Raw genomic sequence first — 16,009 nt, forward strand, 5'->3', positions numbered from 1 at the left:
TTGCAACAATTCACACTACGAACCGAAAAATCAACATTTGAAAAATCCGTAATACAAAAACTAACCATAAAACCACCAAGAAAACTAACCTTGCATGAGTAGAGTTCTGGCATGAAGTGAGGAGGAACTGGGTGGAGAGGAGGTTACAGTGCTTAGAAGCCATGGTTAACTGCAAAAGCACACGAAATACTGTAGAGCACAAAGAGTTCACAGGTAAAGCACGCACGTCTGACTGAGAACAATGAACAGGGAGAGGCTGAACACGTGCTTAAATACAGTAATCGGCACGTACAAACCGGAAGAGAAATTAAATAGAGCACAAAGAGTTCACAGCGAAAGCACGCACGCATGTGCAAGCACGCACGTCTGACTGGGAACAATGCAACATATGCGGAAATCATCGGTGCGCACAAACCGAAAGGGAAACTGGCTTGTTCGTGAACTGAGGCAAAAGTTTGGCAAACATTTTGGTCGTAAACCGATTTGTACGTGTACTGAGACGTTCGTGAACTGAGGTTCCACTGTACTGCACATCTGAGTTAAAGACAGACCCCTCATTCATTAGTCAGGAGTCCTGTCACTCACTTTTATTGGTCATCACTAGACACTACATGAATAAAAGTAACATAAGAGATTTTTGGTTTAGTATTCCTTTAATAAACACAAGTTTATTGATCTGTACCTGTCCCATTATGTATTTGTTTTGCTCCTTTTTCAGTTTGCTGCTGTTTTTAAGAATGTAATTTTTTTTTATAGGTAGATCTCGCTGATTTCCACTTTGAGTCATCACAAATTAAAGGCTGCGCAGTGATATTCATGTCTCTGGTGACTCTTCCTATGAAGTCATTAGATGGATTGGGAGAGCATGGGGGGGGGGGGGGGTCATGACGGCACTGGCAATGGGTGTGTAGTGCTCAAGGTCCAAGTCTTTAGAGTATTGGTGCCTCCTATTTGTGAGACATGGACGCTATCCAGTGACCTGAGATGAAGACTCGACTCCTGTGTCTCTTTGGAGAATCCTTGGGGGCCCTGCTAGCTTGACTTTGGGGACTCTGTGAGTAACACAGTGAGGCACATGACCTGCATTGTGAGGGAGTGTCCGTTACGGCACTACTGTTATGTGGTGTGATTCCAAAGGGTGATTTGACTTGTTATTGAGGACCTGAACAGCTGGACCAGGCCAAGGGGGTGGCCATGTTGCATCTGGCTGAGGATGATAGTTGGTCATTTCCACGTGTCTGCTTGGGGGGGGTTGCCAACCAGGATACTGAGCTGTTTCGTCATGTGGTGGGTACAGCAACGCGCTATACTAGGGCATGCTCCCCAACCTGATCTGTTTTAATGTGCACCACGGCAGAATCTCTTTAAGAAAATCGTCCTTCTGCAATTCAGAAATAACCGTCGTTGTTGTTTTAGTACAGAGGCCACAGTTCAAGGTATTTGGTGAGCACTTCAGGCATTCAGGAGGTGCTGATGTAAGGCGTACATTCATTAGAGAATCTGTGTGGATCTTTTCTGTGTCGTGTTTTATCAGAGGCGCGTTTTAAACCTGCTTGTGTTTGTGAGTTGGGATGGCCTTTCCGTGTAGTCGTCGGAGGGCAGCTGCTGCTTTGTAATTGTCTGTAGTGCCATCTGTGCTCTTTAAGACCAGTTTTAGTTTGTCTCTCCTATAAATATATGGAATAGTGTTTATTACAGTGTGTGTAGAGTCTTCTCTTTGAGGGACTCCATTACTCATTCTTTGCCAAAGAGAAGCTGACCTTCTATACTGTCAGTTGTAAATATCCATCCCATCCATTTTCAGGAGATGTCATTTTAATGTGCACTCCACCCCCCTTTCCTTTACCATTTAATGTAAAATCTTTACATGTGGCATTCTGTTTTCTGTTGTGTGGTGCCTTTTTATATAAATATTTCATGTTTCTTGCTCATCTGCATATCTCATTGCCTTTTTTTTTTTTTTTTATCCTTTTGCATTTTAGGTTTGTGGGAAATAAACAACGATTAAATGTTACACTGACAAGAGCAAAACAGAGCCTGTTTATCTTGGGGCATTTGAAGACCCTCATGGTATGTTTTTATTCTCGTATGTGGCGATGCTTTCCCATGTAGTTAATAACTTCTGTACCACACATTCTCATTTGTTTCTTCTTTAATATTAGAGCTGCTGATTAATTGCAATTTAATGTGTTCATTTCTGTGATCACATTTAACGCAACCCCTTAGTTCATTCATTTAATCTGCTCAATTTGACCCTCCTTCACACTAAATACAGCCGCGCCAAGTGAATCCAAGCCTCTTGATAAGGTGACTGGGACGCTTATTCAGGTGGGAATCCCAAGTCTACCCCATGGCAGGCCACACAATATACGTCGGTTTTCTTGTACAGTCACAAAACCAACAAACACCATTTTGTCTTGGACTTTTATGAATGAGGAGATGGTAGATTCAACTTTTACACATACATTTGACTCTTAAATATCAGTCTCAAGACAACCTCTGATGAAGTGTGGAACAAAAATTCTGTCGAAGCAAAATCATCAGAGCAAAAGACGCACCAATGGGTCTTCACCTGAAATGAAGGCTCTAGGAGTCGGAGGATAGGCAGACAGAGTATTTTAGCTTTATTGCAATAAAACAATAACATGGACTCAACCCAATTAGGCCAAATCGAGCTGTGCCCCGAACAAGCAACAAATCAAAGATTATATAATCATCATTTGTTATCATCTTGACCTCGTTTGAAACAATGCCTTTGCTGTCTTATTCTGAGTTGCTACTCCAGCTGGCTTCTCACGTGCCTTCCATGGCCATCAACATTTTCTGTATTTTGTCATTGTATCATTCCTTGCTTCCTGGCCTTCAAACAGGTGTTCTCCCAATGCCCCCTTCTTTTGCCCTCGGCTAGTTTCTGTACGTCATTCTTTTCCTGTTCTATCTTTCCAAGTTACCCAATATTGGTGATTTTTGCTTCAAGCTTAACTAATGAAATATGACTAATGCCTTTATTTAACTATTTCTTTGACATGTCTAATTTACACTAAATTTTATGCTTAAAGAAGCTGTTAACCACAAAAAGTAGTAGTCCGTGGAATCCCCAGTGCAGAGATTAGGTTTGCAGTTTCAACTGGGAGTCGACGATCTGCCGAGCCGCTGTCAGTGTCTTCCACAAAGTTTGAAGTTTTGGTCATAAAAGACCACCTTGAATTTCTTCAATAGACTCCAAAATGTCTCCGTGCCACAGAATTCTGTCAAGCGTTTTTAAAAAGAGTAAACAAAAAACTATGAACCATTTGTATGGCCTGTTCAGTCACTCATAGTGCTAAGGTTTAACTGTCAGAGCGTGAGAGACGCACTTTAAAAATGTTAAAGTAAAAACGAGACCCGTTCATTAACAGACTTCTCATGAAATAAGGAACAGGTACATTTAAAAACACAAATCATTTCACTCGCATCCATGTTTAATTAATAGAAAAATAAAACCACCTGTGTAGCCTATTCAGTCACTCTGGGGGCGGGGGATGTTAAAAGTGTGACCATACACTACAATTCATTAAAATTTGAAACAAAAATAAAATACCCAGTAACACATACCAAAACCCATACAACATCCAAATATAACTCAAAGTATATTATAAACTTTCAAACAATCTTCATATATAACTTTAATCACAAATGCACCAGATGTACACACCGCTTCTGTTTAACTGTCAGGGCGTGAGATGCACATGAAGTCAAAACTTGACTTGAACAAAAAACAAAACCCTCCAACGTTAAACCGAAAGGATTTGTGCCCACTACAGAACAATAATGCCAGCTCATTTTCCAGTATAATAACATTGTATAATGTCACCATTAGTTTATTTCACTGGTTGCTCTGAATGCCAGGCAGCAGCCCACTGGGAAAGCACCTGCTGCCTGTAAACGTCAGTGCGGCACTGAATAGTAGTAGTGGGTCACCAGCACTTGATGGCTCCCCGGGTTATTTCTTGATAACGATCTTCATTCACACTTGACAGCAGAGTTGCCTGTTGTTCCTTATAATACAGGATTGAAATGTACAATACTGACTCCTGTTTTGAATCGGTATGGGACACATCGTGACCCAGATTTTCATCCATATCAATTCATATTTGGAACATTAGAACAATCAGGATGAGAACTGGCCATTCAGCCCACTTAATTCTTCCCTAAAGTTCTCCAGTCTAACACACTACAGTACTTGGTCACACATTCCATGTGTCTGGTCCTCTGCATGAAGACAAACTTCCTAATGTTTGAGCAAAATTCACCCTTAAGTTCCCAACTGTGTCCCTGTGTCACTGTCTGGATCCACTGGACTCATTCCCTTCATAATTTTCAAACACTTCAGTCAGGTCTCCTTTTAATCTCCTTTTGCTTAAATCACTAGCTCATGTATAGATTAGTTCTTCTTGATCATGATTTCTATTGGCTCTATATCCCTTGATGTTTAAAGTGGAGGTTGGTTTGTTATTTTCCAATCGCATGGCTTTTATGGATAAAGGACATCATTAAATTCCTGATAGAGGATATCAGTGAGTCACTGCTTTACAACAACAAGTAGTGTCAAAATACTCATGAAGAAAGTCTCAAATATACTCGTGTCCTGCAGTCAGTCCACATGCCACTTTATCCCATCATGTGCTCACAACATCCAAAGCACTTGGGTTTTTGAGAAAAATACTGTGTAAATAAATTATTTCTAGAAAATAAGAGCAGTCAGTATATGACAATAAACCGTGATCAAGAAAATGGGAGCTTTGGAACTGAAGTGAGGGCTCTTGAGCAGCGAGTAACCGGGTAACTGGCGGCAGCCCCCAGTTGATCATTGGACAGATTTTCATGGGCTGCATTTGTTAGTCGGCTTCAAACTACTTTTGCATCTGTCTGTTTAAGCCAATCTGTGTCTTTGTATACTCGTTATTTGATTAGAGATTTCTTAAATTTATATTGTCGGCCAACACCGAGTGCAGGGCGCCATAAAAATGAGTGAAATTGAATTGAGTTCAGTTCAAAAGCTCCGATTCACTTGAGTGTTCTCCACTTTTTTAAATGAGTATTTTCCGGAAGTGTGTGTTCTAAAAAATATTTGGATTGGAATGCACATATTTGGGGCCTTCACAAAGGTTACACAACATGAAGGTTATACAACACACATGACGGGAGTTCTTTAACTTTTTAAATGGATGTTTCGAGTTTGTCTGCAGCTGTTCATGCTGGGTCTCCATTAAAGCCCATTGTGTAAGGAATTTTGTTGTCTCCGTCCTCCATAAAAACACGAGAGAGAGAGATTTTCTCTGCCATCCCTACCAACATGGAGTACATAATATAGAAATTATTGTTTTTGGGTGGTGTATTCTTTGCATATTTACAGAAATGACCAACAGATGGCAGTGTACTTGCTTTTTGAAATTGCAATGTGGCCATATAAGCAAAGCGTGTAGTAAAAGAAGTCCCCATCTGGACTAATCTCATGATCATGTACTTTGAATGGGACAGACTAGTGATGAAGGAGTCTGGTTGATGGCAAAGGGGTCTTCAAAGGTAGAGAACGTCCGTTAAACACTCTGCTGTGTTTGTGCTTTACAAATCCTTGGCCTCTGTTTGGTATTCTGTGTTGCTGTGTGTGGATGGAGCTAGCAAGAGGGGGAGTCATGTTGGTAATCGTATTGAAGAATAAGACTTGGATATACAGGTGCTGGTCATAAAATTAGAATATCATGACAAAGTCGATTTATTTCAGTAATTCCATTCAAAAAGTGAAACTTGTATACAGTAATCCCTCCTCTATCACGGGGGTTGCGTTCCAGAGCCACCCGCGAAATAAGAAAATCCGCGAAGTAGAAACCATATGTTTATATGGTTATTTTTATATTGTCATGCTTGGGTCACAGATTTGCGCAGAAACACAGGAGGTTGTAGAGAGACGGGAACGTTATTCAAACACTGCAAACAAACATTTGTCTCTTTTTCAAAAGTTTAAACTGTGCTCCATGACAAGACAGAGATGACAGTTCTGTCCCACAATTAAAAGAATGCAAACATATCTTCCTCTTCAAAGGAGTGCGTGTCAGGAGTACAGGCTGTCAGAAACAGAGAGCAAAGCAAACTAATCAATAGGGCTGTTTGGCTTAAGTATGCGAAGCACCGCGGCACAAAGCTGTTGAAGGCGGCAGCTCACACCCCCTCGTCAGGAGCAGAGAGAGAGAGAGAGACAGATAAAAACAGTGAAAAATCAATATGTGCCCTTTGAGCTTTTAAGTATGTGAAGCACCGTGCAGCATGTCGCTGCACACAGAAGGTAGCAACGTGAAGATAATCTTTCAGCATTTTTAGACGAGCTTCCTTATCGTCTAGGTGTGCGAACAGCCCCCCTGCTCACACCCCCTACGTCAGGATCAGAGAAAGTCCGTGCAAGAGACACAGAGAAAAGTAAGTTGGGTAGCTTCTCAGCCATCTGCCAATAGCGTCCCTTGTATGAAATCAACTGGGCAAACCAACTGAGGAAGCATGTACCAGAAATTAAAAGACCCATTGTCAGCAGAAATCCGCGAACCAGCAAAAAATCCACGATATATATTTAAATATGCTTACATATAAAATCCACGATAGAGTGAAGCCGCGAAAGGCGAAGCGCGATATAGCGAGGGATCACTGTATTAGATTCATTCATTCCACACAGACTGATGTATTTCAAATGTTTATTTCTTTTAATGTTGATGATTATAACTGACAACTAAAGAAAGTCCCAAATTTAGCATCTCGGAAAATTAGAATATCAATTAAGACCAATGCAAAAAAAGGATTTTTAGAAATGTTGGCCAACTGAAATGTATGAACATGAACAGTATGAGCATGTACAGCACTCAGTATTTAGTTGGGGCTCCTTTGGCCTGGATTACTGCAGCAATGCAGCGTGGCATGGAGTCGATCAGTCTGTGGCACTGCTCAGGTGTTATGAGAGCCCATGTTGCTCTGATAGTGGCCTTCACCTCTTCTGAATTGTTGGGTCTGGCGTATTGCATCTTCCTCTTCACTTCACAATACCCCATAGGTTTTCTATGGGGTTAAGGTCAGGCGAGTTTGCTGGCCAATCAAGAACAGGGATACCATGGTCCTTAAACCAGGTACTGGTAGCTTTGGCACTGTGTGCAGGTGCCAGGTCCTGTTGGAAAATGAAATCTGCATCTCCATAAAGTTCGTCAGCAGCAGGAAGCATGAAGTGATCTAAAACTTCCTGGTAGACGGCTGCGTTGACCTTGGACCTCCGAAAACACAATGGACCAACATCAGCAGATGACATGGCACCCCAAACCATCACGGACTGTGGAAACTTTACACTGGACCTCACACAACGTGGATTCTGTGCCTCTCCTCTCTACCTCCAGACTCTGGGACCTTGATTTTCAAAGGAAATGCAAAGTTTACTTTCATCAGAGAACATAACTTTGGACCACTCAGCAGCAGTCCAGTCCTTTTTGTCTTTAGTCCAGGCAAGACACTTCTGACGCTGTCTCTTGTTCAAGAGTGGCTTGACACAAGGAATGCGACAGCTGAAACCCATGTCTTGCATACGTCTGTGTGGTGGTTCTTGAAGCACTGACTCCAGCTGCAGTCCACTCTTTGTGAATCTCCCCCACATTTTTGAATGGGTTTTGTTTCCCAATCCTCTCCAGGGTGCGGTTATCCCTATTGCTTGTCCACTTTTTTCTACCACATCTTGTCCTTCCCTTCGCCTCTCTATTAATGTGCTTGGACACAGAGCTCTGTGAACAGCCAGCCTCTTTAGCAATGACCTTTTGTGTCTTGCCCTCCTTGTGCGAGGTGTCAATGGTCGTCTTTTGGGCAACTGTCAAGTCAGCAGTCTTCTCCATGATTGTGTAGCCTACAGAACTAGACTGAGAGACCATTTAAAGGCTTTTGCAGGTGTTTGGAGTTAATTAGCTGATTAGAGTGTGGCACCAGGTGTCTTCAATATTGAACCTTTTCACAATATTCTAATTTTCTGAGATACTGAATTTGGGACTTTCATTAGTTGTCAGTTATAATCATCAACATTAAAAGAAATAAACATCTGAAATACATCAGTCTGTGTGTAATGAATGAATATACTAATATACAAGTTTCACTGTTTGAATGGAATTACTGAAATAAATCGACTTTGTCATGATATTCTAATTTTATGACCAGCACCTGTACAGTAATCCTTTGTTACCTGTTGCAAGTCCACTGAAGACGTCACGCCTGTTGTCTCCCAGCTTCACTGGCTCCCTGTCTACTACTGAATACAATACCTGATTCTGCTCTCAAACTCCCCTGATACTCTCGCTGATCTCCTACTCATTTACACTCCTCTCGCTCCTCACATCGTTCCTGTACCTTCTCTCCTAGTGCCCTGGAATTCTCTCCCCTCTCACATCCGTCAGCTGGCCCCCGTAACACAATTCATCTATGATCGTAACTATTGTTAAAGTCAGTTATTTTTCTGTTTGCTGCTGCTTTTTGCCTTTGATTTTTATTTTTTATATGCTTCTATTTTTATATTTTTTTGTTTTCTCATTCTTTGTAAGGTAAGCTTGAGTGCTAAGAAAGGTGTCTATTAAATAAAATGTATCCTTTATTATGATTATTAGAAATGTCATATGCAGGGTTGGTCTCCTTTTTTTTTTTTTTTTTTTTTTGCCCTTTAGTTGGATCAGCCGTGTCCTGTGTGGCGTCAGCGTTATAAGATGAGAGCTAATGTGCAGCGCGGAGGCCAGCGAGTCAGAGCTCAGCCTGCCAGTATGGTGGTGGGCACAGAGGGCACCTTAAATGGGTCACTTTCTTTAACTGCCAGGCTGCTAACATTTGGTCACACTTCTTTATACCAGCAGTTGACATCCAAGGCAGGGAGTGCAGTATTGTATAAATATTGGTGTTGATTATTGTCTGATTTCTGTTTAAAATGTGCCATAAGGAGTGTTTTGTTTGAATTTGTTTAACACAAGCATTTCTCTTTTGTAATGGGCCGTGTTCACTTAAAGTTACACCTCCTGGGGCTGTGTGCCAGCCTTTAAACTGGGCTGTATGTGCCCCTCACTGAAGCAGTGATCCTTGGGAATGTTCTTTCAGCTCTCCACTGATCTGGAAATTCAATTTTATTTATTTGGTTCTGCACTTTTGTGTTTTGATTGTGGATTTTGGATTTGTTATTTTGCCTGGGGCTTTGCTTAAGGCTTTTATTTATAAATTATTTTACTTGTCTCTTTTAATAATGCTGTTGGAAATATTTTCAGTGTAAAGAAACATTGCTTCATTTGTTGTAAGCCAGTAGTTTCATGGTTCCCCTCTTCCTATAGTGATGTTTTCTTCAATCCCATACTTTTTAGCCTGTATAGGCCATAAGGCCTGTTCCTTTGAATTCAGGTGGGGCCTACCCTGACTTTCAGTTGGAGACCCTCTACATTTTTGAGTTTTGTGAGCTGTAATTTCCTCAGCTTTGGTACCCCCAGTCCCGACTCCTCCGTAGCAGTAGGGCTAACTGTTCTGTGGTCTTCTCAAAGATAAATAGTAGGAAGAGCTGTGTGCTCATCATTGGAAAGCCGTGATGGATGATATGAAGTCTTTGAGAATAGCATGCTGTAAAGTGGCATCGTCAACTTGCTTTGTTAGGGTTACGTTTGTCCTTATGCAGTGCACGGCCCTTAAGCTGTCGTTAATGTGTAGTTGCTTTGACCTCTGTGCTACTGCCAGCATTTCTGGACTCCCTCCCATCCACCACATACATCTAAGCAGCATAGTTTGGAATGAAGGCATCAAGAAGTGGCTTGGATGTTTCTAAATAAATCTTTACATCTTCAGCAGTCAGAATAAAGATAATGTATGTTCTTGTAATCTTTTGACAGTAATCATGGCACTCATTGAAAACTTTTCCTTGAAGTTATTTCATGGTCTGGATGTTTGCAGGTATGTTGGACACCTGAAAGGTGTGTTGTCTAATTTTGTTTGTTTCGCCTAACAGGATCACAGAGATTGGGGTGCATTAATACAAGATGCTTACAAACGAGGCAACATCATCAAAACTCAAGATAAAGACTACAAAAAAGATGCTCTGTGGATTTTCAAACCTGAGCCTGCCTTGACCCGCAGTTTATCGTATCCCCCGGCAGACTCCTCCAGATCCCAGCCTAAGCCTCAGGGGTCTTCTCCGGCACAGACCAGTAGCAACCAAGGCCTCATGCCACCAGCCTCTTCTCACTCTGCAGCCCCCATCAGCGCGGCCGTGACAGTGGAGAGAAGGCACACTACGGAAACCTTAACGGCCGTTGGTACTCAGGTGCTGAAGTCCTGTCTGGCCCTATCTTCGGTTAGGCCCACCGTGCTAAAGGAGACTTCAAAGGACCCAAGGCTGGCAAGTAGACAGCGTGATGCCACAAAAAATCAGCTGTCCACTGAGAAAGGCCCAGCTGCTGCTAACAGGATGCAAAGCTCCAGCACCCCCGGCAAGACTTTACCAGTGCCAGTTAGAGGTGACGGAGGAGCGCCTCCTGTCAGAGAGCGTCCTCCACGATGGGATGACCAAGCCCGCCCTCAGAAAAGGCCTCTGGACTCGAGGGAATATGACGTTTCACATAAGCGGCAAAAGTGACAACAGCGGAGGTCATGGAAGGCAGCATGATGAGCCCATGGAGGTTTTACTTGTGATGCCGTTGTTGGCCCACTGGTACGGTGGCCTGAAAATGGCGCGTCCCCAACCCTAAGTTCATCTTTAGCTGAGGGGGGTCCTGTTGAGTTGGTTTATGTTAATGTCATTTCATGTTTACTTGATGGCCACGTGTTTTGTTTTTGTTTGTGTTTTTTTTTTTTTTTATTTAAATGTATTGTTTTGTTGAAAAAGTGCACTTTTTAAAATGAAACTACCTCTTGACAAAGATAAAGCAAAAAAGTCCTGCCCTCCGAAGAGTGCTGCTCTTCCAAACTTACAGCCCATCAGGCAGAGGAAAGGCAAGCGCTTAGTGAAGATCATAGTAGAGAGAGCCGATGGGTGGTCCCACTCAAGAAATATTCGAAAGAAAAGCTGTGGTTTGTCTAAGTGACCGCTGATGTCTCTGCCTGAGCTCCTATGTCGGGATGTTCCAATTCTTCAATTTGAAAGCAGATTGTATTGTTTGGGGGATTCGGTAGCGGAGCCAACACAAATACTCCACATCTTACCTAAAGACTCATTTGGGATGTCAGTGGGATCCTGTAGTGTCACATGTAGGTTAGCTGAAGGGTGACAGTCCTCACCCCGGAGTGGTGGGCACAACTAAAACTCAACAAGTTAGTGTTGGCTGTGGCCTGGAAGGTGAGGGGTCCGAAGCTGACCTTTATCCATTTGCAGAGCTCCACAAGTGGGTAACGCGTCTGCTCTCTGGGGGTCTTGGAACTCAAAGGGCCTTTGTGTTATTATGAATGCACCATGCTGGAGTCGCAGTAGCAGCAGCTTTGAACATTTTTATTATTCTCCAAATCTCCTCCTCCTTTTAAGAAATGATTTTATGTTTTAATTGTTTTTGCCATCCATGTTACAAGTAAACTTCAGATATTTTTAAGGTGGGTTTCAGTCTGGGCTCTCTAGTGCCTGTTGTGACGCCAGCTTGTCTTCCTTCATGAGCGAGGTTTGCACTTTAGTTCAGGCTCCTCTCAGGCAAAGTATTCCTGCGTGTCCAGAAGCATTAAATGGAGGCTGGAGCCTGAGCGATGGCACAGAAACGCACACCATGATTAACTGTTAATGCAGCCGCGCCTGTTCGGTGGACTCATTTAATGGTTGTTCACACTTTGTGACTGTTTGGCTTTTTTGGTTTTGTTGTTTTCAGTTCAGCCAAATACTCAAGAATGGGCCTGCATGATGATGAGGGCAGGGAGTGAGGCTGGCATGGCCTAGCGCTTGGCATTCTTACTCAAGTTACAAGTGTCAGTGTTTTAAAATGTTGTTAGATTTCTCATTTCTGACTCCTACAGTTCCTCATTCTATCTTAACAGACGCTCTGCTCCAACTCTTTATGTAGAGGCTGGTCCTTTATCATTTAAGTGCAGGATTGGCCACTGGCGCTGACTGCCAACGTCTGGCTGCGGGCTTCCAGTGGCTGCTTTGGTATCCCCATACATGTCCAGTTCCATTTCTGCAGTTTTGGGGTCTGACCCATCATGGCTTTGGTGAGGTGGGCTGGACATCTTCAGTCTGCCTGCTTAGTCGGGGGGGCTGACGCCCTTTTAAATTCTCTTTGTAAATACTCCCTTGTAGATAACGCGAAAGTTGATTTATATATGTCCTTTTTTACGTTTCCTGCAAAGCTATTAAACTGAAAAACAAAACCCTCATTGTCTTTCTTTTCATTTTTTTTTTCCCTAAAGGAATTCCACCCTCGGTGTGTCGGTGAAGCGCCGGCATGATGCCACACACATGGTGTTTGATGGATGAGATGCTCTACCTCAATGCATGAAGAAAGCAGAGTTGCGTCGACCAGGGACACGGAAGAGGCTCGGTCAGTCGGTCAGCTGGCTGCCTAAACCCTCATTTATAGGATTCATCAAATCAAAGCACAGAGCGGTGGCTTTACACCTGGCACTGCCCTAGGGTGCCACAAGTCGGTATGCAAAATTTCTGTCCTGGTCAACTGTGTGACATTTTTGGGAAGTGGAAGAGTTGAGTCGCACAGCAGTAGCTGGCAGTCTGATGGATGAGTCTGCTAGAAGAACGCTACCTTCTGAATGGTGTAGTGCCAACTGTGAAGCTTGCTGCAGGAGTGATGATGGCAGGGCCCCTTGGGTCCAGGGAAGGGTCCTTTTGATGCTGCAGCATACGAAGACCTTTGAGACGATTGTGCACTTCAGTTTGTGGGAGCCCCCTTTACTGTCCCAGCTTGACGATGCTGCTGTGCCCAGAGGTCACTCAATAATGGAGGGACATGAGTGACCTGACATTCAGAATGCATTGGAATGCCAAGCCTCATCTTTATGTTCAGCGTTCATATCTGACCCCACAAATGCTGTTTGTGGCTGAGTGGGCACACATTCCCATAGAGACATTAATGCCCAACATCCTCCAAGCTTCTCTAGAAATCTCACAAGCTTTAATCCTAGAGTGCCTAGTGCCCCCCGGGGTGGGTTAAAGTGCAAGTGTGGCCACCAATTAAGTCCCCAAACCAGACTTTCACTAGCATGGGCAATACTTTTTTTTTTTTTGGTTAGCTGGATGAATTTTCAGTGATGACTTGTGCTTTGGGTTGTGCCAGTGAGCTTGAGCAGGCTGGCATTGACGCTAAAACGTTTGCTTCAGGTGATGGTTTCATGAAGAAACATTTTGTTTAAAGCCGTTAAGGACACAACTTTAATAACAAGTGACAAGATTTTAATCTGGTGCTGCACTCAAAATGCCCATTTCTGCACCTGTGACTGCCACCTAGTGATGGCATGGGCACAGCTGCCTGGCTTAGCCTTGGAAGTCCAAGTTGTGCAGAGTGAAGTCATTTTGAATGTTGCTGTTGCTCAGCAGGACTGACAGCCCAGAAGCCTACAGCCGTCTGTCGTGGTCCCTAAAACTAAGAATGCGATTTACCTGACGGGAACCTGAGCGGCATGGCTGGCATCTGACTGTGGTGACTTCAAATGGACTCCGATTATCGTAAGGTTGAAAGAACGCAGAGTAAGAGAGAGTGGCAGTGCTGTACCAAACTAAATGAGCCCACGTCAGGGATGTGACAGAGAGAGACACAGCGAGTGCCCACCGCCACCAGCAGCCGTTCATATTAACTCCAAACACACAGGGTCAAGTACAGCGTTGGTCTGTTGCTGTTGCTCCATCTTCCTTCTCCTCGCATCGTTCTTTCACATTTGTAAATGGCACTCTTCATTTGTGCCCAAACCTGCCCCTGATGTTCCTCCTGATCAAATGGCCAACTTTTAAGGCCTTCTCTGTTACCACACTGCCCACTCTGAATGGAGAAGACCTGAGCTGAACAAATGAGCCTGATGCCCTCCAGGAGACCACTCCGTTTTATTGAGTTACCTTGTTGATGGCACCACATGGCAAATCACTATACTTACTCTATCGTCTTATTAAGACCACCTCATGAGAGCCATGGTACTGGCCAGGCCAGGGTCTGCTCCCACGCGTGTGATGGGCTGAAGGTGTGCCCACCCCTGCATTAAACCCTCCATGTGGAGTAAATCTACCTGCTTGTGCCAAGCCCCACCAGCACTCCCTACCCCCCCTGGCCATTGTGGAGTGTGATTATGGGCAGGGACCCTCTGTGTGCCAATGGGGGATCTGCAGAAGGTGGCAGTAATGGCTTGGATTTGCACACACTCTGATTTTTATTAGTAGAATTCTAGAAGTGAGCTGGAATGCCCCCCTCCTATCTGCCCCCTTTGGAAATAAGAGTTGGGGGGGGATTAGGGGGGTCTTTATCAGTCTTCATTCAAATGAGGTAAATAACTGAAGGAAGTCAAAACGATGCTGAAGTTCTGTAGCTTGGTGCAAGTTGACGGTGGCAGTTTACCCGAGTGAGTCGGGACACTCAAGGCATCAGGCATGACTTCCTGTGCCAGCTGGGATGTGCTCTGGCCCCCCATACTACCCCCAGTCCCTCTGTGCCCCTTGTCTGGATTAGGTGAGGTAGAAAATGATGTGACACAGGAGTAAAGACCCCAGAAAACACGGTAATGATGTGCAGCAAAAGGGTTGAAAATGCCCACCTTGAGTGTTGGAGCAAAGCTACAAATGCGCTTAAAGCAACTGGGGATGAGTAGGCCAGAAATGGGTGACGAGTGACCAAAGGATCGCCCAGGGGTCAAGGCTGGTGAATTGCAGATGTTAGGTGGACCTTGGGGTCTGAAAATCTCAAACTGTGATCAGATGCCACCTCCATAACTGCAAGTCCTTTGGGTGGGCTGCAAGAACAAAGTAAGTCTCTGCTGTCCTCAAATGCCAAACTCGAGCGCCTACAGCTGGACAGTCGTCACTGGAGCTTTGGATGGGCCGAGTTGTCCTGTCATATGAGACAAAGACCAGAGGAGGCTTTAGTGTGCGCAATGGCAGGTATGCAGAAGAGGATTTCAGGACGCTGGGGGGTCTTTGGTGGAATGAGGCGGGTTTTCTGGCTTAGGCTCTAGGCAGCTTGTGTGGGGGGGGCATCACGTATGTCGACATTTGTGTCATTTTCTCTCTCAATGGATTTGAAACGAAGCAATCAAAAGATGTGACAGAAGAATCGACTGTCAGCTTTCACTTATAGGGTCTAATAAAGATACAGCATTGAGCTTTCAGAAATGACAGCCATTTGTCACCGAGTCCCTCTGAGGCTCAAAAGTACCCGGACACAGTGGCCTAACAGAAGATCCACGTATGGTTTAAATGTTGGTCAATGAGCCCCCTAGACATCACCAAATGCCCAGTTTCCCCCCTTTGCCAGGTCTTCAGGGCCTGCAGTGTTGTCTTCAGCCTCAGACTCAGCTAGCGAAGGTCATGTCCTCTGTGAAGCGGCGTCCCCTCAGTTTTACGTCATTTGTCTCAATCGGAGCAGACAGCCGTGGACCCTTCAGAATTCATCAGTCACATTGTCACTACACACCAGTGACTGAGCGCCACTGGCAGTGTGAAAGGCGCTATATAGGCGCCCGACACGGAGGCACGTTATTTGTTTATCTTCACCTGTGGGCTCATGTCTTCCCCCGTGTCCCACTGGCAGTATGCAGTCCCAAGCACAGCACACACCAAAACGTTCTCCACTCCTCCTAGGCAGCTTCTTCCTCTGACCCTGGCGTCGCCAAACTCCAACTCCCATGAAGCCCTGCTGGAGTCCGAGGCACTGCTGCCACCTAGCGTCCTTTGGTAATTGGGTCTCCCATACTTGCTGCCCCGGAACATGTGCTGCAGGGGCGTCCCGGCCATCTTGCCCAGTAGTCCTATGTGCCCAGGCCCTAACACTGCCATGTCTGACAGACGGTGTGCCACGCTTCACAT

At 44.3% G+C, this 16,009-nt stretch overlaps 2 protein-coding genes across 4 annotated transcripts in view; both read left to right on the forward strand.

Moving 5' to 3' along the window:
- Positions 1 to 12,362, forward strand: part of setx (senataxin) — a 125,491-nt gene extending 113,129 nt beyond the window's left edge. Inside the window, exons 24-25 of the mRNA XM_028809064.2 lie at positions 1,983 to 2,070; positions 10,022 to 12,362. Of these exons, the coding sequence (XP_028664897.1) occupies positions 1,983 to 2,070; positions 10,022 to 10,648 (715 nt within the window). The 3' untranslated portion in view covers positions 10,649 to 12,362. The remainder of the gene's footprint in view (positions 1 to 1,982; positions 2,071 to 10,021) is intronic.
- miga2 (mitoguardin 2) overlaps positions 1 to 16,009 on the forward strand; it is a 532,313-nt gene that overhangs the window by 260,257 nt on the left and 256,047 nt on the right. The gene's annotated exons all lie outside the window — the stretch shown is intronic.

This window comes from Erpetoichthys calabaricus, chromosome 9, assembly GCF_900747795.2.
Source record: "Erpetoichthys calabaricus chromosome 9, fErpCal1.3, whole genome shotgun sequence".
NCBI classification, from domain to species: domain Eukaryota; kingdom Metazoa; phylum Chordata; class Cladistia; order Polypteriformes; family Polypteridae; genus Erpetoichthys; species Erpetoichthys calabaricus.